Source organism: Ursus americanus, chromosome 15 (genome assembly GCF_024610735.1).
Source record: "Ursus americanus isolate L20-20 chromosome 15, mUrsAme1.1.p, whole genome shotgun sequence".
Lineage (NCBI taxonomy): Eukaryota > Metazoa > Chordata > Mammalia > Carnivora > Ursidae > Ursus > Ursus americanus.
Window position 1 is genome coordinate 37,771,089 of NC_142141.1, and position 25,749 is coordinate 37,796,837.

General features: G+C 39.5%; 1 protein-coding gene across 3 annotated transcripts in view; it reads left to right on the forward strand.

Annotated features, from left to right (window-relative positions):
• LOC123785480 (UDP-glycosyltransferase 3A2-like) overlaps positions 1 to 24,931 on the forward strand; it is a 32,608-nt gene extending 7,677 nt beyond the window's left edge. For 2 of the 3 annotated variants that reach the window (XM_045787263.2, XM_045787265.2), the window contains exons 2-7: positions 1,165 to 1,266; positions 11,592 to 11,700; positions 14,316 to 14,847; positions 20,360 to 20,591; positions 22,117 to 22,336; positions 23,477 to 24,931. In XM_045787263.2, the coding sequence (XP_045643219.2) occupies positions 1,165 to 1,266; positions 11,592 to 11,700; positions 14,316 to 14,847; positions 20,360 to 20,591; positions 22,117 to 22,336; positions 23,477 to 23,753 (1,472 nt within the window). In that variant the 3' untranslated portion in view covers positions 23,754 to 24,931. The remainder of the gene's footprint in view (positions 1 to 1,164; positions 1,267 to 11,591; positions 11,701 to 14,315; positions 14,848 to 20,359; positions 20,592 to 22,116; positions 22,337 to 23,476) is intronic. The other variant, XM_045787264.2, reaches the window with a different exon arrangement.
• Positions 24,932 to 25,749: the final 818 nt, after the last annotated feature.

Consider the following 25,749-nt stretch of genomic DNA (forward strand, 5'->3'; position numbering starts at 1 on the left):
AAGGAGGATACTTTCAGAGGCACACCCTAAAAATCTGGGGATGCGGAGTAGATGCCAGTAGAAAGTGGAATTTGAGGTCAGTTTTGGGCTCTTGGAGGCCAAGGACAGGGACTCCTGGGGGAGGCAGCACAGACCGAAAATCTTTCATTAATAGGACACCTGGAGGACTGACAGGGCAGAGGAGGGGGCCCCGAGACAATCAAGTTCTTGAGAACCCCTCTCCCTTTTGCCCTTGCTGCTGGAAGGATTTGAAGGACAGTGAAGCACTTTTGCAGACCCAATCATCGGGAGATCTTCATCTTACAAATAATCCTCACTTCCCACGTGGGCAAATTCTATTGCTTTCCTCCTATTCTGACTTTCTCTGCTGCTGAGACCCATAGATTCAACAAAAATCTCTATGATGGCTTATGGTCTTACAGAGTCATTGCACTGATGGAACCTATACCTCACAGAGGATCGAGCTTCTTTTTCCTTAGAATCTCAGGAATCATAGGATGAAGATATCCCAGTCTGTCATGTGCAGGATCCTGCAGTTCTACCCAAGTGCCTACAGTTATCCTGAATGCCTTAATTTGATGTTCAGCAATTTTCAAGCTCCAACTGGAAACATCCTACCAAATATTTTTCAATCTCAAGGATTTTGATTCTAAGTGGTGGGTCTACCTCCTTCTGCTCCAATAGCTATTTCCTGGACTGATATTCACGTTTCCATTTTCTGGGTCTGACTCTAACATGAATTTCCTAAAGGAAGGACTCCATAAAGAGCTCTGACCAATTGTCAATAGGAATGCTTCCCACTCGCATACGCAGTACTGTGACTAATTTCCACTGTGTCCCCATAAGGGCTGGCTAAAATCAGTATGTACCTAGGATCAGGAACTCCTAAGGCCTAAGAAGAGAAGCTTGTCACACTGACATGGAGACCATGAGTCACAAAAGGAAATCTTGATGGAGGACTTCCACAGGTTAAGATTTGGGCAGACACTGTGTAAGTGTCTTGGCTGCTGCTTACCCAAAGTGAGACAGGGGAACTGAAGAAACTCATCTTCCTCTGCTCAGAGTCAACTCTCTGCCCTCTTACCTTGGATTTCTCTATCCACCACATCAATTTCAGACCCTCTGTTCTCATCTTTACAAAATGAAATTTCGTATTTTTCCTAGGTGGAAGCCATTATCTACTGCTGGACCGGGTATCTCAGATTCTTCAAGATCATGGTCATAATGTCACTATGCTTCTTTATGGAGAAGAATTTTTAATCCCAGGTGTGTGGGGCTTTTGTTTGTTTGTTTGTAATCATTGAATTCTATCCCAGAGAGACAATGTCTTCTGTATAGCACTGCTTAGCACAAATTCCGTTTGAATCTCTCTATTTTGAGTGAAGGGGAGAAATGTGTGCGTGTGTGTTTATGTTACCTGCTGGCTATCATATTAAGATCTGTAGACCTGCCTCCACGTGCCATAACTCCATGTTTTACCCCCTCAGCTAGGTGTCACTTCATTTAAGCAAAGCTTCGTGTATCATTTTGATCATTTTGATAACTACTACTCTATGATGTGCCTTTAATTGTGTTGAACGAAAGTGTTCAGCCATATTTATAGTTTCTGTTATGTAAGGAGAGCTGCTCTTCCTGTTTTATAGGTTACTTTCTACTTCTGTTATGAGACCTGAACTTTAAGAAAGCTTTTTAACCATGTCCTAGGATCAGATCTATCAATGAGATGATGCTATATTCTTGAGGCGTCCCTGGCTGCCCATGACTTGTGCAGAGTGATGTCAGAAGTTCTTGAGTCCTTGGGGTAAATAACCAGTAGTGCAATTGCTGAGTCATAGGGTGGTTCTGTGTTTAACTTCTTGAGGAACACCCATACTGTTTTCCAGAGCGGCTGCACCAGCTTGCATCCCACCAACAGTGTAAGAGGTTCGCCTTTCTCTGCATCTTTGCCAACATTTGTTGTTCCCAATCTTGTTAATTTTAGCCATTCTGAGTGGTGTGAGGTGTGATATGCAACTACTGAATCATTGACCATTACATCAAAAACGAACGATGTATTGTATATCGGCTAATGAATTTTAATTTTAAAAAATCCAAAAAATGTGTAGCTAAGATGAAGCTCATCAATCTTGTCAGGTCAGACAAGGGCCCAGAGGCCCAGAGGCCCAGAGAGCTCAAAAGATTCATTTAACTCCACACAGCGGGTTAATCATTTCATGGGTGGATCTGGAAATTCAAGCTCTGGGAGTCTCATTCAGAATTGCTAAAATTTCAATTTAAAAAAATCCAAAACTAATCATTTCTGATGAAAAACAAGTCTGAGCAGTTATGAAATTCTGAAGATGAACTTCAGGCCCTGTTGCTGTTTAATCACCCTCTAGATCAGGTTCTGTATTGTTCACTGCATCTCCTTTCTGTAGACACCCCTTTGTATCTGCCTTGTCAGTCTGTGTATTTGCCTTGACTGCCAACCGTGGTGTTGTAGTCCATGATCCTTTCATTTTGGTGGGTCCCAGCGATTGAGGTACTGCTGAAAGCTTTAGACCCTCTACTTCTTTAACACACATACCCACACTCAAAACTACAAACCATTCAGAGGACCCATGGATTCCCTTAGTTTTGTTCTTGGTTCCAAGTTTTAATAGTCCAGAGTTTCTTGCAATATTTACCATTCACTGGGAATTTCTGAGGTTTTGAAATGGATTATTTATTTTTCTCTTCAGCAGTAGACTTTGGTAGAGGTCTGCAAATAAGGCAACATGTGATTGGATTATTTTTGTTGACCTGATTCAACACTCAATATTGAAACTTTTGAAACTGTATTAACTACCTGCTTTGATAACTTCCCTATAGGGTTTTTATTTACAACTTTAATGAACAAATGACTTCAGAAATATTGAAGTAACCTCAGTTTCTAATACTGAGTCATAGGATTATTTCAATCAGTAACTGAAATCACAAGGATAAGATGCCACCCTACAGAAGATTTAATTGTCTGCATTTTCCTTTTCCTAAGAGAGCTTGCTGTACCTCTCTGTCTACCAGGCAGACATTCCCCAGGTGACAGGTCTTCTTTGTTTTGCGGGTCTGTGCAGTTACATCATTGATTCTCAGAGGCTTGCCTACAAACACTCAAGTGAAGTTCTGCCTGGAGGTACATTATGGGGACTAGACAGTTCTACCCCTTTCAGCTAGTTAGTTCTGCTTTTGTTGGGTATGGAGGTAGGAGAGCAGAGCAGCAGCTAATGTAAGAAAGCCCTATGTTGGAATTCAGGGGACTCATGGGCTCCTCAGATAACCTATCAAGTAGTGCTCACATTTACCCTGGGTGAGTATCTTAGTATCTTAGTCTGCTGTTATCAGGGTGAGGTCGATTTCTTTCTTTCTCTCCTTTTTTTTTTTTTAATTATTTATTTATTTGAGAGAGAGCGAGAGCGCCAGTGAAGGGGATATGCAGAGGGGGAGGGGGAGAATCCCAAACTGACTCTGCTGAGCATGGAGCTGATGCCAGGCTTCATCTCAGGAACCTGAAATCATGACCTGAGCTGACACCAACAGTTGGACGCTTAACTAACTGAGCCACCCAGGTGCCCCCAGGTCAAATCTTACTACTGGAGTTTATAGAGTTTAATAAATTACAACCACCTTTCCCTCTGCATTTTAGAACCTATTGAGAGAAGGTTACAGGAGTTAGATCAAAATCACCTTTAGCTAGCTGATTTGGAGCTTTCCTTTAGATCTTCAACTGCCAAGGCTGAGTAGTGGCTTGAGAAGAGGCTCTGTATAACCTCCGGGTTTTGTTCTGTTTATTCTTTATGGTGCCTCCCGTGTTTGCATTGACTGTTCTCAGGAAGACCCCAACCCCAGAGCTTTCCCTCCCTACAGCTTTCTAGTGGAATTCCGGTATTCTGCCCTGTGAATTCTAGCTGCCGTGTCCTCCCCCAGATCTGCAGTGCTCCCCTCAGGGAGATGCCCAGGCCACATCTGGGTCCTCCTCCTTGAGCTGTATCTTGGAAGTTTTCTCCAGCCGTCCATGAATGTTGTGCGCTACCTGGGGTGCCATGTCTAAAAACCATTTTAACATATGTTTGGCCTGGTTTTATTTAGTTGTTTAAAGTAAAAATTTATTTTATTTATTTTTTTTTTAAAGATTTTATTTTTATTTATTTGACAGAGATAGAGACAGCCAGCGAGAGAGGGAACACAAGCAGGGGGAGTGGGAGAGGAAGAAGCAGGCTCATAGTGGAGGAGCCTGACGTGGGGCTCGATCCCGTAATGCCGGGATCACGCCCTGAGCCGAAGGCAGACGCTTTAACCGCTGTGCCACCCAGGCGCCCCTAAAGTAAAAATTTAATACGGTCCTGTCACCTTCTTATGGCCACAGACTGAAGTTCCTTATTGTCATTATTTAAACCATTGTGTTTAAGTAATATTGGCATATAATAAACTGCATATATTTAAAATATACAAGTTGATATATTTGGACATATACATATGCTGAGATATACATTATATACATGTCTGTATACACCTGTGAAACCATCAACATAATCAAGATAACATATATTTGTTCCTCCACCAGAAAATTTCTAATGTCCTTTTGCAGTCTCCCCTCCAGGCCCTCCCACCTTTCTATTCCCATTGCAAGTCAATCCTTAATATGTCACCGTGTGTTAGAGTACATCACGTAGACTTTAGATAAATGGGATCACAATTTTGTACCGTTATTTTGGTTCATTATGCTCAGCAAAAAAAATATATATCTTTTAATTTTTAAAATTTATTTTTCTTTAAAGTTTTTATTCATTTTAGAGAGAGAGAAAGAGCTCATATATGACAGAGAGAGAGCACAAGGTGGAGGAGGGACTGAGGAAGAGGGAGAGAGGGAGAAGTAGACTCTTGCTGAGCAGGGAGCCAGATGTGGGGCTCCATCCCAGGATGCTGAGATGATGACCTGAGCCAAAGGCAGACACTTAACTGCCTGAGCGTCCCAGGGGTCCATCAGCCAAAAATATTTTGGGTTTCCTTTATAGCGTGTGTATGCATAGTTCATTCCCTTTTATTGCTGAATAGTGTTCTATGTATGGATTATCAGTGTGTTTATTTAGTTGCGTGTTGATGGGCATTTGGGTTGTCTCCTGTTTTGAGCTACTCTGAACAAACCTGCTGTGAAGATTTATGTACAAGTTTTTGTATGAATATGTACTATCTTTTCTCTGAATTGAGTGGTAGGCGTACAGTGGCCGAACCATAGTTTTGGTATATGTTTAAGTTTTTAAGAAACGGTCACAGTGTTTCTCAAGACACTGTAACATTCTTCATTCTCACCAGAAGTTACTGCAGGTTCTATGCACACCACATCCTTGTCAATACTTGGTATGGTTCGTCTTTTTACTTTTAGCCATCGTTCTGTGGGTGTTTAGTTGTATTTCATGGTAGTTTTTGTATGCATTTCCTTTATTATTAATGATGCTAAGCATTTTTTCATGTGGTTATTTGTCAACCATATTATCTTCACGGATGAAGCGTTTCCCAAATTTTGCCCATTTTTAAATTGGGTCATTTGTTTTCTTATTATAGAGTCTTCAGAGTTCTTGATATATATATTTAGGATATAAGTATTTTATCAGATGCAAGTTCTGCAAATATTCTTTACCAGTTCATGACTTATTTTTTCACTTTTACCAGTGTCTTTTGAAGAGCATGATTTTTAACTTGCTGAAGTGTCATTTCACGTTTTCACTACATGTATTGGTATGAATATATAATTTTTTTTCTGATTCTGTCAAAAGGATGAGAGTCACTAATTGATTTTCAAATGTTAAATTAACATTGTATTGTGGGAACAATACCACTTGGTCAAGATGTATTTTCTCTTTTATTGTAATTTTAGATGTAGTTTGCTTAAATTTTTTTTTTAAAGATTTTATTTATTTGAGAGAGTGAGAGAACACAAGCAGGGGGAGCGGCAGAGGTAGAGGGATAGAGAAGCAGACTCCCCACTGAGAAGGAAGTCTGATGCAGGGCTGGATACCAAGACCCTGAGATCATGACCTGAGCTGAAGGCAGACACTTCAAAAGACTGAGCCATCTAGGCGCCCCTAGTTTGTTTAAATTTTGGTTTAAAATTTTGTATCTGTGTCCCTTTGGGCCATCATTATGTGATTTCTTTCTTTCTTTTTTTTTTGATAATTTTATTTTGTTATATTAGTCACCATACAGTGCATCCTCAGTTTTTGATGCAATGTTCCATGATTCATTAGTTGCGTATAACACCCAGTGCACCATGCAATACGTGCCCTCCTTACTACCCATCACCAGCCTATCCCATTCCGCCACCCCCTCCCCTCTGAAGCCCTCAGTTTGTTTCCCAGAGTCCACAGTCTCTCATGATTCATTTCCCCTTCTGTTTACCCCCTCGTCATTCTTCCCTTCATTATGTAATTTATTTATATTTTCCTGGCAATGATGTCAGTGCAATACTTTCCTGATAAAATAATTAGGTAGTGTTCCTCTTTCAATTTCTTGAAGAGTTTAGTTAGGATTAGTATTTTTCTGGGGTGCCTGAATGGCTCAGCTGGTTGAGCGTCTGCCTTCAGCTCTGGTCATGATCCTAGGGTCCTGGGATCAAGCCCCACATGGGGCTCCCTGCTCAATGGGAAGCCTGCTTCTCCTTCTCCCTCTATCCCTGCTTGTGCACATGCTCTTTCTCTCTTTCTCTGTCAAATAAATAGATAAAATCTTAAAAAAAAATTAGTATTTTTCTTCATAAATTGTTTTAGCCACCTGAGAGACAGGCTGTCTCTCCCCACCTCAAAGTTAGGTTTGGATGTTGAGACTTGGATGGTTTTAAAAAATGTACTAGTTTCATAAATCATGTAGAAACCACAAGTGCAATTAGAAAACATTGCTATGATACTAACTTTATAATTTCTTATGCATTTACCTCTATTAAAATCTTTATTTTTCCATACACCTTTGAGTTACTATCTGGTATCCTTTCCTTTTTTTCTGGAGGGCTCCTTTGAACATTTCTGTCAGGATAGATCTAGTGGTAATGACCTACCTTAGCTTTTGTTTATCTGGGAATATCTGAATTTCACCCTCACTTTTGAAATACGGTATTGTCAGACACAGAATTTTTTGTTGCTCATTTTTTTCTTTTAACGTTTTGAATATATTAGCCCATTGCCTTATGGTCTCCAAAATTTCCGCTTAGAAATCTATTGATCATCTCATTGACAATCACTTGTATATGATAAGTCTCTTTTCTCTTGCTGCTTTTAATATTCTCTCTTTATCTTTCTAAAGTTTGATTATAATGTGTGTGTTTGAGTTCATTTTCCTTAGAGTTTGTTGAGCTTCTTGGATGTTTATATTCATATCTTTCATCCAGTTTGGAAGGTTTTTGGGAATTATTATGTAAAATATTCTTTCTATCCTTCTATTTCTTTCTTTGCCTTCTGAGCATCCACAATGCATATTTTGTTCCCTTAGGCTGTGTCCTCTTTTCTTCAATGTTTTAACTTTCTGTTCTTCACACTTCATAATTTCCATGGTCTTATCTCCAGGTTCACTGATTATTTCTTCTGCTTGTTCAAATCTGCCTTTGAATCCCTCTAGTGAAATTTTCATTTCATTTACTGCATTTTTCAGTTCTAAATTTTATTTTTGGTTCCTTTTAGATTTTCTGTGCCTTTATTTATTTTTTTAAAGATTTTATTTATTTATTTGACAGAGAGAGAGACAGCCAGCGAGAGAGGGAACACAGCAGGGGAGTGGGAGAGGAAGAAGCAGGCTCACAGCAGAGGAGCCTGATGTGGGGCTCGATCCCATAACGCTGGGATCACGCCCTGAGCTGAAGGCAGATGCTTAACCGCTGTGCCACCCAGGCGCCCCTTCTGTGCCTTTATTGACATTTCTATTTTGCATACACTTTTTTCTTGACCTTCTTTACATCTTCCTTTGGTTCTCTGAGAACCAAAGGAATTTATGGCAGTTATTATGGTAGTTATTTTAAAATCATAGTCCGATATATCTGCCATCAGGTCTTTCTCAGGGACAGTTTGTTGATTTATTATTTTCCTCTGAATAGGGTCAGTTTCCTGTTGTTCGGTGTGTCTTGAGTTTTTTGTCGATCACTGACCAGTTGAATTTAACAATGTGTTAAATCTGGAGATGAGACTCTTCCCTTCTTCAGGGTTTGCAGATTTTTTAAAAAATTAATTTGGTTTATTGTTTTTATTTTGTGATTGTTTTAGGGTGCCTTTGGGTGAGTATCAATATGAGGTGTAAATTTTGATTTTCGTAGGTCTTTTCTTAGCCTTTTCCTGGACATGGACACTTTCTAATTTTCATCATATATGTAGTTTTTGTCTGATGTCCCAGACCTTAAAGTTTGTCTCCCGTAAGAGGAAAAACAGAAAAATCAGTGAGAAAAAAAGAACATCAGTCTTTTAAGACCCTTAGAAGTCCATTCAGCCAGAATGGAATGTGCTTGAGAAAAAAAGAGCATGATGCAAAAACATTGCTGCCTACTCTTTGTCTGCACCTCTGTGATCAGAAGCAGCAATCCACAGTCACAGCACAGATACCTGAGATCTGGAGAAGGTCCTTCTTACCCACTCTGGCTCCTGAAACCTATGTGCAAGCTGCTTTATGAACACATGTTCAGCTGCCTGCCATGAGATGTGTGGGGGGGATGGGTAGCTGGTGTTGTGATCAGAGCTAAAATAACTGAAATTAACTAAAATTATCTGCACTTTACAGTTAAAGCCTTCCCTGGAAGTTGACTGCAAGGTTCCAAATAGATATTTTAGACAAATTCTGCCAGTCAATTGTTATCTTGGTGGGGAGACAGATTCCTGGTGCTCTGCCATCTTCCCAGAATCTTCACTACTAGTTTTTGACTTATCTTTTGCTATATATATATATATATATATATATATATATATATATATATATATATAGTTGAATATGTGTGTGTATATATAAAAGAAAACTTTCACCAGTTTCTGTTTGAATGTGTGTCCAGGAAAGCTCCTTATACACTCCTGGTGGAAGTGGACCCACAATAGTTGTTTCTTGATGGTGTCAGGGATGGAAAGACCTTCCACTGACAAGTAATTGTTCTCAGGGGTTCAACTGAAATGCCATGGCTTGTGCTTTGTGTGGGCCAGCAGCACATCCCTCCTGCGAGCTCCTGTGTGAATGTTTGTGTCCTGCATGCGTGCGCTGGACAAATCTCTGCGAAAGGAGGTTGTCCTCCATGCAGTGTCACACATGTGCTTCTGGAGAAAGTTGCAGGTGGTTAAGATCTTGCCGGCAAAGCTTGTGAGCAGGGCTGTTGAGGTAGTCCATGAGAAGCCAGTTACAAGTGATGTGTGTCCTGCCAAGATGAAGGTGAAGAGACACTGCAGCTGAGAGCTTGTGGAAATAGGAAGTGAACAGAACATATTACCAAATCTATGCTTGCAAAGTGTCTATTAGTACTTAGATACAGTCAGCAACTTCAATAACATTGGAAACTAGGGGTCTTAATAGGATGTGTCATGGCACAATAAGGTTATAGTAATCCACTGCAAGGCAGCGTTACTTCTTTCCTGGTTTAAGAATAGTCTAAACTGGGCCATTAAATGGAAAACCAGTGTAGATAATCACTCCTTTGCTTAATAGATCTTTTATAATGGGATTTAATCCTTACAGGCATTGTTTATGGGTTGTATTAACAGTTTTAATATGTTGAGCAGATCCAAAGGGTCCCTTTTTGTCAAGCTGACCGTAAATGCCCCAACTTTAATTTTATTTTAATTTTTGACTTGTTACCTATCAAGAGCAATTATAGCCACTAGGAAATAATGTAAAAAAATGGCTGTTATGACAATGGGGTATTTAATCCCAGTAGCTAAGACAGGGCATGCAAATTTGTCATCTATCTTTTTTGACTCCTAAGAGTACTGAAAATTTCCAGATATATTTAGTGGATTCTTCTCATATATCTGTTATTTTTGCCCCAGTATTGATTAAGACTATTAAAGTTTGTTGGTGGCTCAACTCATCTGATGTTAAAAGTATTTATAAGCTCTGATTTAGAGGCACAAAAGCCTATCTGTGTCTTTCTTCTGTTACAAACTTTTTTAAAAGTAATGTTACATTCCACATTAATAAAAACCGAGAACTATTTTATAATTTCTTTCCTCACTCTCCCACCCTGCCTTGCCCTTCTCTTTCCTCTTTCTTTGGGTTGTTATTAGATGTATTTTGGGGATGATGTCCATTCTAACCTGCTCATATTTGTAAGTTTCTTCTTCAGAATATCCCAATTAGTGTCATCAAGGCTAGGGGCCTCACTGGTTGTAATTTTGAGAGACATGAAATTAACCTGAGTTTGATTGAACTCCTTGAATTAACTCCATGGGCATGTCATCAGTGTTTTACCATATTATAATGTTAGTCACGGTTTTCTTTTAGCTGCAGAGTTATAATCAGCAGCAGTAGCAAAGGCATTTTCTAAGGTTGTAGTGCGCCTTCTACTTTTATGGGTGTGAATCTCATCATATGACATAGTGACCACCCTTCTTCAAACATTCTGTGGGCTTGTAAACTGGAATCAGTCTTACCCAGAGCACTGTTTATAATGGGGGCAGTCCTTGAGATACACAATTATTGGTCACAGGGTTCTCCCTAGCCTTGTATCAATCATGGCTCATGCTGGGATTCAGAAGCATAATCCAAGCTGACACAGAAAACAGGTTTGTATGAGACACATGACCCAGGGCCACTGAAAAGCTAAACCCATACTTTTGTCTCTAAATGCCAATTACGGAAGGTTCTGAGTAGGGTGGAGGTGAGGATTCTCTTACTTGGGTCTCTGACTTGCTTGGCTTGAAACTCTTGCTCACAGAAGGGAGGGCATGCCGAGGCTTTCTTCTCTGTTTGCCAAGGTATGTCACAGAAGGTTAAGGGGGAGATGGAGCTTGAAAGCTGTCATCAGTCCAACTTCAAAAATGGTGTCAGACTTTTTTACACATGAGTTATGGGGGAAATGCTAGGATGTGAAGTAGGGCTACAGAGGACTACTTTTTAAAATTAAGGTGTTGGTAGTTTTTTTGCTGATTGAAAAACCTGTGCATGTGTCACTTTTAATTTTAATAAAAATGATTTCTTTTTCTAAATGGGAAATGACTGGGGAGCTGGGATAAAATAAGATATGTATTTAGTTACAAAGTGTACCATTCACTGTATGTGCACTCTTGACAAATTATCTGGTACTCCTTTCTCACCTAAAAATGGTGAATAATTACACCTTTAAGTGTAAAATTTAAATAGAAACTTCCAGTACTTTAAAATGAATAAAAGTGACTGTATCATTATGTGGTTCTCAATAAAGTTTAGCAGGTTGCATGACTGAAGAAATGAGAAAGCAGAAAAACCAAACCAAACCCAAGGTCAAAAAGCAAACATTTGAATATATGTACAAACCTTGGAATAAAGAAACCATGATATCAGCATGTTAATGTTAATTTAGGTTGTATGGTATAATTAAACATTTCCTTACTGGTGTTTTATCTTTTTATTGTTTTTTTTTTTTTTAGAAAAGAATGAAATTTCATACAAAGTTATCAGTTGGCTTCCGCCTGAAGATCATAGAAAAGATTTTAATAACACTTTTGATTTCTTTGTGACAGAAGCTTTGCATGGCAGGTAATTTCTTTTATTCTCTGAATGAAAGACTTGTCATTTTAGTGATAGGAGGTTGCATGCATGGATACTTGCTGTGAGTTTAAGAGAGATGGATGGATAGATGGATGGATGAATGGATGGATGGATGGATGGATGGATGGAGTAGAAGAGTTTTGCACTACCAATCATCCAGTCTGTGTATACTGTGGCTCTTCCATTGAAAGCATGAATGTTTTTTATGGTTTTTTTTTTATTATGATATGTTAGTCACCATACAGTACATCATTAGTTTTTGATGTAGTGCTCCATGGTTCATTGTTTGCGTATAACACCCAGTGTTCCATGCAATATGTGCCCTCCTTAATACCCATCATTGGGCTAGCGCATCCCCCCATCCCCTCCCCTCTAAAATCCTCAGTTTGTTTCCCAGAGTCCAGAGTGAAAGCATGAATGTATTTTTGTATTGTGAGGGGGACTGTTCCTCTGGATCTTCCTTGCAACATTTCATCTACAGTATTTGCATATATATTCTCCATAACAGAGAAGTTGGGATAGACAACTTAATTTCTCATTGTTGGTAGGCAATGAGAAACATCAGGTTATACTTATTTTTCCTACCTTTTCCTCACATAAATTCAAGAATAGAAAGATTCTTATGAATATTGTTATTTAATACCCTGAACCACTGCCTTTTAAACTCATTAAAAAAAAACAAATATCTTGGCGATATATAATCAGCGAGTAACCTGAGGGATTTTGTCATTATCTGAGATGTACAGAAAGTTCTTCATCTTTGACATTAGAGGGTAAAGACACAAATTTATCCCTTGCTTGGTTAATACACAGGCCTAATGTCCATCCCACTTTTTTCCTTAGAAATTCTATTTGCAGGGCACCTGGTTGGCTCAGTTGGTTAAATGTCCGACTTTGGCTCAGGTCATGATCTCAGAGTCCTGGGATTGAGCCTACTGCTCCTGCTCAGTGGGAAGTCTGCTTGTATCTCTGCCTTTTCCTTCACTTGTGCTCTCTAGCTCTCCAATAAGTATATAAAATCTTTAAAAAATGAAGAAATTCTGTTTGCTACTAGGTGGTCCTAAAATCTGGCTTTTTCTGTAAAGCCCAATTCCTTAGTCAAACTAGAAGACCAAATTCTCTCATCTGTAAGAGATCTAATCTAAAGTACTCATTTGAAACTTTGTCTATTTTATCTTATGTTGTTATTCATGTATTTTTGAATTATATGTCTCATCTCTTCTCCCTCAGCTTTATTATGTCAAAGACTAGTTTTTTTTTGTTCAGTTTTTGTTTTTAAGTAGGCTCCATGCCCAGCATGGATTCCAATAAAGGGCTAGAACTCATAACCCTGAGATCAAGATCTGAGCCTAGATCTGGGTCGGATGCTTAACCAACTGAGCCACCCAGGTGCCCCTCAAAGATTGGTTTCACATGCATGTTAAATATGGCGCAATATACTGAGCACAGTGCTTTCCTGTATTTTTCAATTTATCACCTTAATTTCAGTATGATTCATGCTCTACTTTAGAGGAAATTGTACTTCATATCCTGAATTTGTCAATCATATTTAGCAATCATTCTTTATGAAAATCTTTTAAAATATAACAGAGGATAATTTCATCTGCTAATCATCTGTTGTCACTTTTAGTTGATTCTATAGCATGTGTAGGCATCTTCATATTGCTGATGCGCTCTCACCTGTGGGTCTTCTTTCAGTGGGCTGACATGCTGGAATGTTGTACAGGTTATAGGTTTGCCAGGCTGTTGATTCTCTCAGTCCTTCATTCAAGTAGGAAGCCCATGGGTCTCCAAAGCACCTGACCTATAACCCCTGGTCAGGAATATTCTCATCTGTTGCTCATGTGCTGTATGAAAAGGATCATTTTCTTTGCAGGCACTGATGGGAAAACATTGAGAGAATAGTTCCTGGAATAGTGCCGTTGGCAAGAGTCTTAATAGATGTTGATAAACTTTTAGCATGAACTTTTGTGAATGAACTCCAGCTGGCATGAAATAGGCATGCAAATAGGATTTTATTTTGTTTGTTTTAAATGTTAATCTTTTCAGGTGGGAAGATGTAAATCTCATGTTCAGCTTAGAAGCTGGAATCTAATATTACCATCAGGAAGTTCCTTGTATGAGGCGGTCAAATTCAGGATATACTTAATTTCAAATAAAAGGGCTACATCATGAATAATTGATACCATGAAGTTAATTCCACAGTTTGGTTAGGAAACAGCACAGTCACTCAGAAAGGGTCAGTATACAAATGAAGGTTAAACAGAACATCACAGAATGTATCAACTAGACATGGAACTCTGAGATCTACTAGTGTCAGAGAACACTTTCAATGCAGGAGCACCTAAATTAGCTTTGCTAGTGGGTGCATATGGATTGGCCAGAGAAAGGGGAGGGGAGGAGGTGAGAACATTTTAGGAAGCAGAAACATCCAGAGCAGAATGACTAGAGCAGAGCGTTCATTGAACACTGGTAACATAGGTGGGCTGCTGCCAGATATGGTCTTACTTACCAGGGTTTTTTTCTTCGAGCCAAAGATTCTCCTAAGTATTGTGACATTAACACCTTCAATGAATATTTGTCATTACTTTTGTTTTAAACAGAGATACATTCGACAACTTTGTAAAGGTAATGGGACAACTGGGGATTCGATGCAGTGATTTGCTAAGGAGAGGAGATATCATGGATTTCTTAAAAAATGAGAACTTTGACCTGCTATTTGTTGAAGCATTTGACTTCTGTTCTTTCCTGGTTGCTGAGAAGCTTGGGAAGCAGTTTGTGTCAATTCTTCCCACCCAGTTTGGCAGTGTGGACCATGGGCTACCAATCCCCGTGTCTTATATTCCAGTATTCCGTTCCTGGCTAACCAACCACATGGACTTCTGGGGCAGAGTGAAGAATTTTCTGATGTTCTTTGATTTCTCCATGAAGAAACAGCGAATCCAGTCTACATTTGACAACACCATCAAGGAACACTTTCCAAAAGGACCTAGGCCAGTTTTGTCTCATCTTCTAAAGAAAGCAGAGCTGTGGTTTATTAACTCTGACTTTGCCCTTGAGTTTGCTCGGCCCCTGCTTCCCAACACTGTGTATGTTGGAGGCTTACTGGCCAGACCTGTTAAACCAGTGCCACAAGTAAGTAAAACTTTAGGTCTCAATGTGGACTTCATGCAGAGCTCTTCAGTGCAGAATTGGTAGTGTGGTGAGACAGGCAAAACAATGAGGGTATACATTTTTATTTTTTAATTTAATTTAATTTAATTTATTTTTATTTTTCTAGTCTATTGTATTCTATTTTAAATTTTATTTTATGTGGTAAAAAGCACTTAATATTAGACTTAGCTCCTTATCAAGTGTTTGATAGTACAATATATAATTATTGACTTTGGTACCATGTCGTACCCTAGGTCTCTAGATCTTACTCATCTCATTTACCTGTAACTCTTCCTCCATGGAATAATAGCTACCTTTTTCCCTCATTGCTCCCCCTCCCCCAACCTTGGAAGCCAACTTTCACTTTTGATTCTATGAATTTGACTATTTTAGATGCTTCAGGTAAGTTAATTTATGCAGTATTTGCCTTTCTGGCTTATGTCACCTAGCATTATGTCCTCAAGTTTCATCCATGTTTTCCCATATTGCAAAATTTCTTTCTTTTTATATATGTAATATTATATATATATATAATATATATAATATACAATTTAACCATTCATCTTTTGAATGGATATTTTGGTTATTACCATATCTTGGGTTTGTGAATAGTTCTTCAATAAATATGGGAATGCAGATATCTCTTTGAGATCCTGTTTTCCATTTTCTTAGGTACAGAAAGAGAAATCAGATTGCTCCATCATATGGTGGTTCTATTTTTAATTTGGGGGGGAATTTCCATACTGTTTTCCGTAGTGCTTTCACCATTTTTCATTCCCAACAATAGTAGGTAAGAGTTACTTTCTCCATATCCTCAAAAGTTGTCTTCTGTTTTTTAATAATAACCATAATAATAGGTATGAATTGACATCTCATTGTGGAATTGATTTGCATTTCCCTGATGACTAGTGTTGCTGAACATTTTTTCATATATCTGTTTGCCATTTGCATGTTGTCTTTGGATGAATGTCTATTCCAGAACTTAGCCTATTTTTAATGGGGTTATAAGATCTTTCTTTTTCTTCTCCTCCTCCTCCTCCTCCTCCTCCTCCTCCTCCTCCTCCTCCTTCTTCTTCCTCTTCTTCTTCTCCTTCTTCTTCTTCTTCTTCTTCTTTGCTATTGAGGTGTTGGTTTTTCCTATACATTTTGGAGATTAATCTCTTATCAGGAATACAGTTTGTAGATATTTTCCATTCTGTAGGTTGTCTGTTTCTCTGTTGATCATTTCTTTTCCTGTGCAGAAGCTTTTTAGTTTAATGTAGTACCAACTGGTTTCGTTGTTATTGTTGTTTCGGTGTTGGTTAGTTTTGAGTTTGATATTTCATTTTCTTGTGCATTGTGCAATATCACTGAAATCATTGCCAAGACCAATATCATGAAATTTTCTCCCAGTATTTTCTTCAAAGAGCTCTGTAGTTTCAGGTGTTATGTTTAAATCTTTAATCGATTTTGAGTTGAGTTGTTGTATGGTATAAATTGAGGATCGAATTTTATACTTGTTCATGTGGATATCCACATGCTGGGGGTAGGGATTCTGGTGAGAGGGTGTTTTCATAATTATTTGCTGGCCTTGATGAGACTGGTTACATATTTCCCTGAGGTGTTGTCCATCTTTAGTTTTTCTTTCTTTCTTTCTTTCGTGTTTCTTTTAAGGAATGAGAGCAGGGAGCCTTTTATTCTGATGTCATACTCTGCTCTTTTAAATTTTAAATAATAGATTTACGTTAATCTTAGTTATCAAAAGACAGCAAAGCTGATTTTAAGTGGTCTCCTGGGATGGTAGGTCTTATGGTGTAGTGTTGGATAGAGTCAAATAGAGCCAGATTGAATAATAGAGTAAAGGCTTTGAGCTAGGGACAACCAAACAATGCAGAAGAAGAAGAAATTAATGTTTTTGAAGAACTGACAAAAGTGTATCAACACTCATTTTTAGGGGATTAAATCAGAAACTTCTTAAGATTCATCTAGGGGTGGCTCTATACTAATTAATAACACACAATATAAACTTAAATCATAACTTTTGCAGGAGATGAAGGATATTTTATAAATGGTTTAATATAACAAAATCAATTAATGTATACAACACATTATTAGAATGAAGGGGAGAAAAAAAACACATCATGTCAGGAGATGCAGAAAAGTTATTTGACAAAACTAACACACTTTCTTGATAAAAACACTCACAAAACTAGGAGTGTAAATGTACTTCTTGAACATGATAAAGGGTATATGCAACACTCCCAGCTAAGATCATACTTGTTATGATAGGCAGCAATTGTGCTGCTTAAGATCAGTAGTCTAAGATGCCCACTTATATCACTGCTATTCAAATATGCCCTTGACAGAGCAAGTAGGCAAGAAAAAGAAAGAAAAGGCATCCAAATTGGAATGGACCATGTAGAAATAGTTTGATTTTCATATGCCATAATTCTCCATGTAGAAAATACCAAAAAATTTGTACACCAAAAAGAAACTATTAGTTTTAATAAGCAAATCTAGCAAAGTTGCAGGGGAAAATATCGATATGCAAATATGATTTGTGTTTCCATACAGCAAGTATGAACAATCTGTAAATGAAGTTAAGAAAACTATTTGCAACAGGATCAAATTAAACAATCTGTAAATGAAGTTAAGAAAACTATTTGCAACAGGATCAAATTAAACTTTCAACAGTTGAAAGACATGTACACTGGACACTAAAATTTGCTGAAAGAAATTCAGGAAGACCTAAATAAATAGAAAGACATCTCCAGACCATGGATTGTGATGCTTAATCTTGTTAAGGGAGCAGTTCTGCTCAAAGTGATCTACAGATTTGATCTAATCCTATCAACAGTTCAATGGCCTCTTCCTTTTATAGAAATGAAAAAGCCAATTTTCAAATTCATATGGAAATGTAAGAGACCCTGAATAACCAAAACAATATGAAAAAGAACACAATTGTATGACTCATACATCTGTGATTAATTCATTTTTGACAGGGATGTCAAAACCATTCAAGGAAGGAAAGAATAGTTTCTTCAACAAATGGTGCTGAGCCCACTGGATTTTCATCTGAAAGAAAATGTATTTTGAGCCCTTCTCATACCACATACCAAAATTAACTCAAAATAGATAAATGGCATAATTAAAGAGCTAAAAGCCATAAAATATTTAGAAGAAAAGAAAGGGATAAATCTGCATGGACTTATTTGGCAATGAATTTGTAGATATGACATTGAGAAGATAAGTAACAAAAAATAGATAAATTGGACTTCATCAGGATTAAAAACTTCTCCATATCTAAAGATGTTATATAGAAAATGAGAGGACAACCTATTAGATACAAGGCAAGTATGTCCTCTCACTGCCACCTTTTAGCCTCATACTGGTTGTCGTAACAAAAGTAGTGAGACAAACAAACAAACACAAAAACACCCCAGAATAAAAGGCATATAGATTAGGAAGAAAGCAATAAAACTGTTGTGTTTGCAGATGACATGATGGTCCATCTTGAAAATCTGAAAAAGCCAAAAAATAAAAAATAAAAATTCCTGGAATAGAAAGCAATCATAGCAATCTCACAGGATACAAGTTTAAGGTATAAAATCAATATTTTTCTTATATATTAGCAATGCATGGGGGAATGTGAAATTAAAAACACTATGCCATTTACATTAGTACCAACAAAAATGTGATCTTAGGAATAAATCAAAAAATGTGTAAAGATTTATATGAGGAAAACTACAAAACTCTAATGAAGGAAATTAAAGAACTAAGTGGAGAGAAAGTCCATGTTCATGGATAGGAAGACTCAATATTGTCAAGAATTTGTTCTCTCCAAATTGATCTATATGTTCAATGCAAGCACAACCAAAATCTCAGCAAATTATTTTGTAGATGTTAATGAACTGATTATAAAATTTGCATGGGGAGGCAACACAATATTGAAAATGAAGAACAAAGTTGGAGGACTGACATTTTCAACTTCATGACTTACTATAAAGCTACAGTAATCAAGACAGTATGATATTGACGAAAGATTAGATGAATCGTAAATGTAACACAATAGAACCCCAAAAGAGATGCACACAGATTTAGTGAACTGATATTTCACATAGGAGTAAAGACAGAGAAAACATAGGCTTTCAAAAAAGTGGTGCTGGAAAAATGGATATGTGCACACACACAGAATAAATTACTCAGACTGTACACCCTGCAAGAAAATTAGCTCAAAATGGACCACAGGCCTAAATATAAAATGCAAAATTATAAAAATTTTAGAACATTATATCGGAGAAAATCTGGATGATCTATGATTTGATGAAAACTTTTTAAATGTGAAACCTAAGTCATGTTCTTTTAAAGAAGGAGTTGAAAGTGTGCTAACTTGAAAATTTCTGTTGCGGGGACACTTGGGTGTCAGTCAGCTAAGCGTCTTCGTTAGGCTCAGGTCGTAAACGTAGGATCCTGGAATGAAGCCCTGCATCGGGTTCCCTGCTAACTGGAGCATGCTTCTCCCTCTGTCCCTCCCCCTTGCTCGTGTTCTCTGTCTCTCTCTCTCTCTGTCTTTCATATGTGCCTGCGTGCACTCTCTCTCTTCTCTCAAATAAATAGATAAAAATCTTAAAAAAAAATTCTGTTCTGGGCAGGCACTGTCAAGACAATAAAAAGAGGAGCCACAGAACAAGAGCAAATATTTGGAGCAGACCTATCTGTTCAAGACTGTTATTCAAAATATGCAACGCTTTATACACACAAATATATACAGTATACAGAGAACTCTTAAAATTAACAATAAGAAAACCAATAATTTAAAAATGGAGCAAAAACCTTCCCAGATCCTTCAACAAAGAAGACAGACAGATGGCTAATAAGTATATGGAGGAGACACACCATAGAGACATTTCCCCAGCATCTACCTCAGCCTCCAGAAGGCATGCTGCCTCCTAATGGGCCAGGACAGCAACTGGCACTCTCCCAGGCACTAACTCCTCTGGTCTGGCATTGGGATGCTCCTAAATGACCATATCTCCCCACACCTAGAATGAGAGATGAGGATGACCCTGGTACTGAGGCCATGTTTTCAGTGAAGAAAGATTCCCACCACCTCAACTTTGCTCTTCTATAAAACATTGCTATACATGCAAGTCCTGGATCTAGATGTTGGTGCTACAGTATGCTTTGAGTGCCTCAAGCACAGTGTGGGCTTTTGGGGGAGTGGCTGGACACCTACAGCTGTCTTCACATTCATTTGTGATTATTGAAAGTGTTTATATGGTAGGATGTGTCCTGAGGTCTCAGAAGAATGAGTTCAAGGCCGCCAGACACATGGATATGAGCACAGTGCAGAGGGCACTCAGCTGTCCAGTGGCCAAGAGAACCATTTCAAGACAGTAAGCTGTAGGCACTGTCAGGAGGGTGTATTCAGTAAAAAGCTGACTTTCATTTCAGCGCTGTCTAGGCTTTCATGAACAACTGTGTTCACCTCCTTTCCTATCTTACCTCTTTCCAGGAATTTGAGAATTTCATTGCCAAGTTTGGAGACTCTGGTTTTGTCCTTGTGGCCCTGGGCTCCATGGTGAGCATCTGCCAGTCCCAGGAAGTTGTCAGAGAGATGAACAGTGCCTTTGCTCATCTGTCTCAAGGGGTGATATGGAAGTGTAATCCTTCTCATTGGCCCAAAGATGTCAAATTGGCAGCAAATGTGAAAATTGTGGACTGGCTTCCTCAGAATGACCTCTTGGGTAAGGACTGTACAGATCTACTTCTCTCTTTCCATTTATGTATCTTTAGGTTTCCACTGGGCAATCCCACTAGCATGAGAAAGGGCAGCTGGTAGCTAAAGATAATCTTTAGAGGACAGGAATGGAGCAGCCAGCTGGAGTTCTTGGGAAATCAGGCTGTGCTTCCCAAATGGCTAAAACTGCCATGTTTTCTTCTTTCTTTCTATTGCAGTCCTGATACCTGCCGCCAGAAGTGATATTGTCATCAGGCTGTTTTGACCTTACCATATTTGGCACTCAACAAGGTTACCCAAAGTTAGTCAAAGACAGTTTATGGATTCTGAGATCACATACCATGGGACATGTTGCCACTGTTTTCCCTTAACACTTGAGCATCTATTAGGCCCCAAGCCACTATAGAAACATGCTCACACATATTGGGTCACTCTTCTTTGCCCCAAAAGGTGTACTCTTACTTTCACAAAGTTTTGCTGACCATGTCTGAAGGGCATGCTAAAATATCTGAGAGTCAAGCTGAGTAACCTCTCAGCCTTAGCTGGTTAATTTGTCCATCAAATTCTCTGGTAACAGAGAGCTCCTCGCACCCCTTTGTCCTTGTGCCACTTTTTGGAGCCCCTCAGTGCCACAACCACTGACTATATCAGACATTCATCCTCAAGATTATGGCTTACAAAAATATTGGGAACTTAAGATAGAGGGTTCTGCACATTTATTCACAAGGCATAGTATAGGGAAAATGATTCTGGCTTTCAAAGAAACACAGATTCTGATGCACATCCCTACTGAGAGGCAGTTTTGAGATAAACTCTTCATTATTAGCACTTGTTTTAGTTTTCTCTAAATTAGAGTGGGATGAGCACACAGGAACTGGAAATACTGAGATGGGTGGTCCATCATTGCCTACTTTAGAGGATTTCTTGTGAAATTGAGGAGAAACCACATACATTGTAAGTTTGATGGATGCCACATGAGATGTGATGTCAGTAAAAGTGTTAGCCTTCAGATTAGAGGGAAGTGAATGGGCAGTGAAAGGGAGAGCATGAGACTTGGAGAGCAAGAAATAGAGACAGAGAGAGAGACAGAAATAGTTAATCAGATAAACAGAGAGAGAGAGGGAGTGGCACTGGGAGAAAGTAATAGTGAGATAACAGACATAAGAGAAGCAAAAGGAGAGACAGAGTGGAAAGACAAGGATGAATGGAGGGATAGATGGATGGATGGATGGATGGATGGATAGATGGATGGATGGATGAAAATGCTATGCTTAGTACTGTTCTCAGCAGCTGCCCCTGGGTTCTGAGTCTTAGATGGATTGATTTAGAGGAATCTCTGTATGGAGATAAGACCAGAATTTTGTATCTTGGGGAATATGCACCCTTGAGTGTGTCCTAAGCTAATTCAGTAAATCCATTTTCTCCAACATACTTTGAGATCCCTTTGTATTTTTTTCTGCCCTTGATACTTTCAAAGATGTTCTGAAAATGTTCACCCTGAAATATTCTGCTCTGTTCCTGATTTGCAACAGCTCACCCACATATCCGTCTTTTTGTCACCCATGGTGGATTGAATAGCATAATGGAAGCCATCCAACATGGTGTACCCATGGTAGGGATTCCTGTCCTTGGAGAACAGGCTGAAAACTTGATCCGAGTAGAAGCCAAAAAGTTTGGTGTCTCTATCCAGTTAAAGCAGGTTAAGGCAGAGACATTGGCTCTGAAGATGAAGGAAGTCATAGAAGACAAGAGGTATGGAGCTTTCTGGGCTTGTGGTAACTTAGGCTGAATGAAGACATCCAACACAAAAGGCACTGCGTGGCACTTTTTTTGCAATAAAAGCTGAAACTTCCAGGACACGGAATAACGTGTGTGTGCTGCTTACAGATGACCTGTTTGCTCTGAGAACAAGACTAGGCAATTCAGGTTACGTGTTGAGAACAATTTCTACTCTAAGGCTGGTGAGGACTCTGACCTACTTACAAAGGGTCTATGAGAGGTCTTATATTTTGGGGCTACTGATATATTTTGGGACACTGAGCAGGAGGTCACCTTCCTGTCTCCCAATAGGCCACAGTGTTTCCTGCTTCAGACCGTTTGTCAGTGCTGCTCCCTAGGACATCCTTCCCTTCTCTCTGCAGACCTAGTTCCCTCATGACAGTTGGACTCATCTCCAACGTCCTCTCCTCAGAGAGGCAGGAGGTCTTTGTGTGACAGTCTTAAATGTACTCCTTTCTCCCACCCCCATTCAATCATTATTCATTTTTTCTTAACCCTTCTCAGGAATAGTAACTACCCCGTTTCCTTCTGTTTTAATTTATTGTGTGTCCCTCACACTAGAAAGTAGAAAGTTAGCTCCCCTGGATGGCCAAGTGTATCTCTTGTTTTTCCTTGTGTTCCCAGGGCCTAGCACAGGGCCTGTCAGAAAGTAAGGTGTGATGAATTTCTGTTAAGTGAGTCAGTAAAAGGCCCCATGTTCTCTTATGTAAATTGCCATCCAGCACAATGATGTGAAAATCATGATGAACTGAATATCTTACTAGGGTCTCAAGGACATTTACTCTGAATCAGGTGTATGTTACATCACATATATTCCTATATACATTTTCCTTTTTTGTACCAAAAGTGTCATTGTGTAGAGACTTGTCCTTATAGCTTTATCACCTTTTTATAATTTAACACTCTTAGCCCTAAGCATGGATTTCTGCATGGACAGACCAGTTAGAACTTTTCAATGGGACCCAGCTAGACTGTGATAAGACCAGGCTAACCACTTTTCTTGAAACTGAGTCTTCTGTGCATATGGATGAAAATGTGTGCGTGTGTGTGATACAAGGTCTCTAAGATTCCTAAGACCACATGAGTAACGCCCACCTCTGCCTCTGCCAACAGGTACAAGTCAGCAGCTGTAGCCGCCAGCATCATCAGGCACTCCCACCCCCTGACTCCTGCCCAGCGGCTGGTGGGCTGGATCGACCACATCCTCCAGACAGGGGGTGCGGCACACCTCAAACCCCATGCCCTGCAGCAGCCGTGGCATGAGCAGTACCTGCTGGACGTCGTCTTGTTCCTGCTGGTGGTCACCCTGGGCACCCTGTGGCTCTGTGGGAAGCTGCTGGGCATGGTGGCCAGATGGGTGTGTGGGGCCAGGAAGCTGAAGAAGGCCTGATGGAGGTGCAGTCTTGATGGGTATTTGGGGAGCCACAGGTTGTAGAAGGCTTTCCCCAGCATAGGACACCCCTGGTGTCTTCCCCATATTGGCACTTGAGGGTGGTGCAGAAATATCTCCTCACTGTTTCTGCCTCTGTTTGGAAATTCTTATGAGGTAATCTTGGGATTATTTTTTCAAATTGTGGTAAAATATATATTTTATAAAACTTACCATTTAGCCATTAATTGTATAGTCAGTGGCATTGAGCACATTGACATTATCATGGAAACATCACCACCACCCATTCCAGAACAGTTTTCATCTTCCCAAACTCAAACTCCATGCTGATCAAATAGTAATTCCTCATATGCCTGCCCCCACCACCAGCCCCATACCCTGGCAACTCCTGTTCTACTTTCTGTGTCTATGTTTGATCTTGGTTTCTTGACTTGCCTCTCTCCAGTGGTCTCCTCACCAGACCCAAACCTTCAGCAGACAGCCCCACCATCCTCCCTACTCCGTGTCTAGACATAGGGCCATGCTTACTTCATCCTTAGTGTCTGACACCTCTGTTTCTCTTCCCTTTCTCCATCCTCACATTGCATGATATGATATAAGATACTGGCCAGTACTTCCATGTTGGGTTTTCCTCTTGCATCTCCTTTTCACTTCACCTCCAAGCTCAGGAAGTCTGGTCTCCACCCTGTAGCTAGGCAGGGATGACCTTCCCAGGACTCCACCTGTGGTCTCTGTGCTGAGTCTCCTCCTGTGAAGAGCATCTCCTTTGCTGGTCAGACGTGGAGCCTGCTTTGAGTCACAGCTAATGCTGTGGTTCTCACTTCTCACAGTTCTCTTCTCAAGATTGCCCCTCTTAAAATATAGTTATGAAGACCTCACTTGAAGATCCTGGACCTCCCTATGAAGCCCTGGAACCTCAGGTCCCATGATAACAGCAGTTCCCAGGACTTAATTGATTTAGGAAACATCTGTCTGCTCCCCAAATACGGCATAGAATATCCCTCTACGTGTAGGAATTGCATTCAGTTCCTCACAAAATACACCCAAATATGTGTGTCTTAACCACCAGGGTTTTTATATGTTTCGTGTTTGAGTCTCTGAAAAGGGCTGGTGTGGGGGCTCCATGTGATTGTCTATAGCTCCCCCCTCTTTTTTTTTTTTTTTTTTTTTTTACTTTTCTATCTCCTTTACTAGACACCAGGCTCCCTCTCTGGTAGGTTCCTCGTCTAATATATTTTACCTTCCTATGATTGTGCCATCATATTTGCTTTTGTGTTTTCATGTGGCATTCAATGTATCCTTAAACATTTCAAATGTACAGTATCTTATATATGAAACATAGTGAAGAAAACGGTAGATATATGGGGTGGCCCCAGACACCACAGGTTTTGATTGCCTGATTCAAAGTTGTGACCACATGTTGGAATAATTCAAATGGATGATGAAGCAGCCACTACAAATACTTCCTGCCGAAGTGAAAAGAGGTCCACCCTTGACAATGTTAGGGTAGGATTTTCTGGGTAGAATGCAGAGCTGGTGCCCGGTGTCTACTGAATTCTCTTGCTGCACAATGTCACCTACAGCCACAAGCATGTCCCATGAGGACATGTGTGTGTGTGTGTGTGTGTGTGTGTGTAATTCAAGGTCTTATTTCTGCAATTCTTATAAAATCTCTGAAATTGGTCTCTGGTAATAATTCCTGAAAGGTAGACCTGAAGCTTTCTCTGTGTTGTCATTAGAATGAATAACCAAGATTTTCCCCCCTCATAACGAACAAAAGGTCCAAGGGATGAGGCTGCCAGCTGATGACTCCTGTTCCCACTCCCACCATGTCATCCTCCCTGAATACTTATAACTCAGGGAGGCCAACTTTGTGCCTGCTGCTTCCTAAGTTCCACTTCCATCCAGGGAATCTGATCAACAGCAGCCAGTGAGCTGAGTTGATGTCTCTAGTCTTACTCCATCGAAACCTTCTTCACTGGGCAGACTGTCAGCA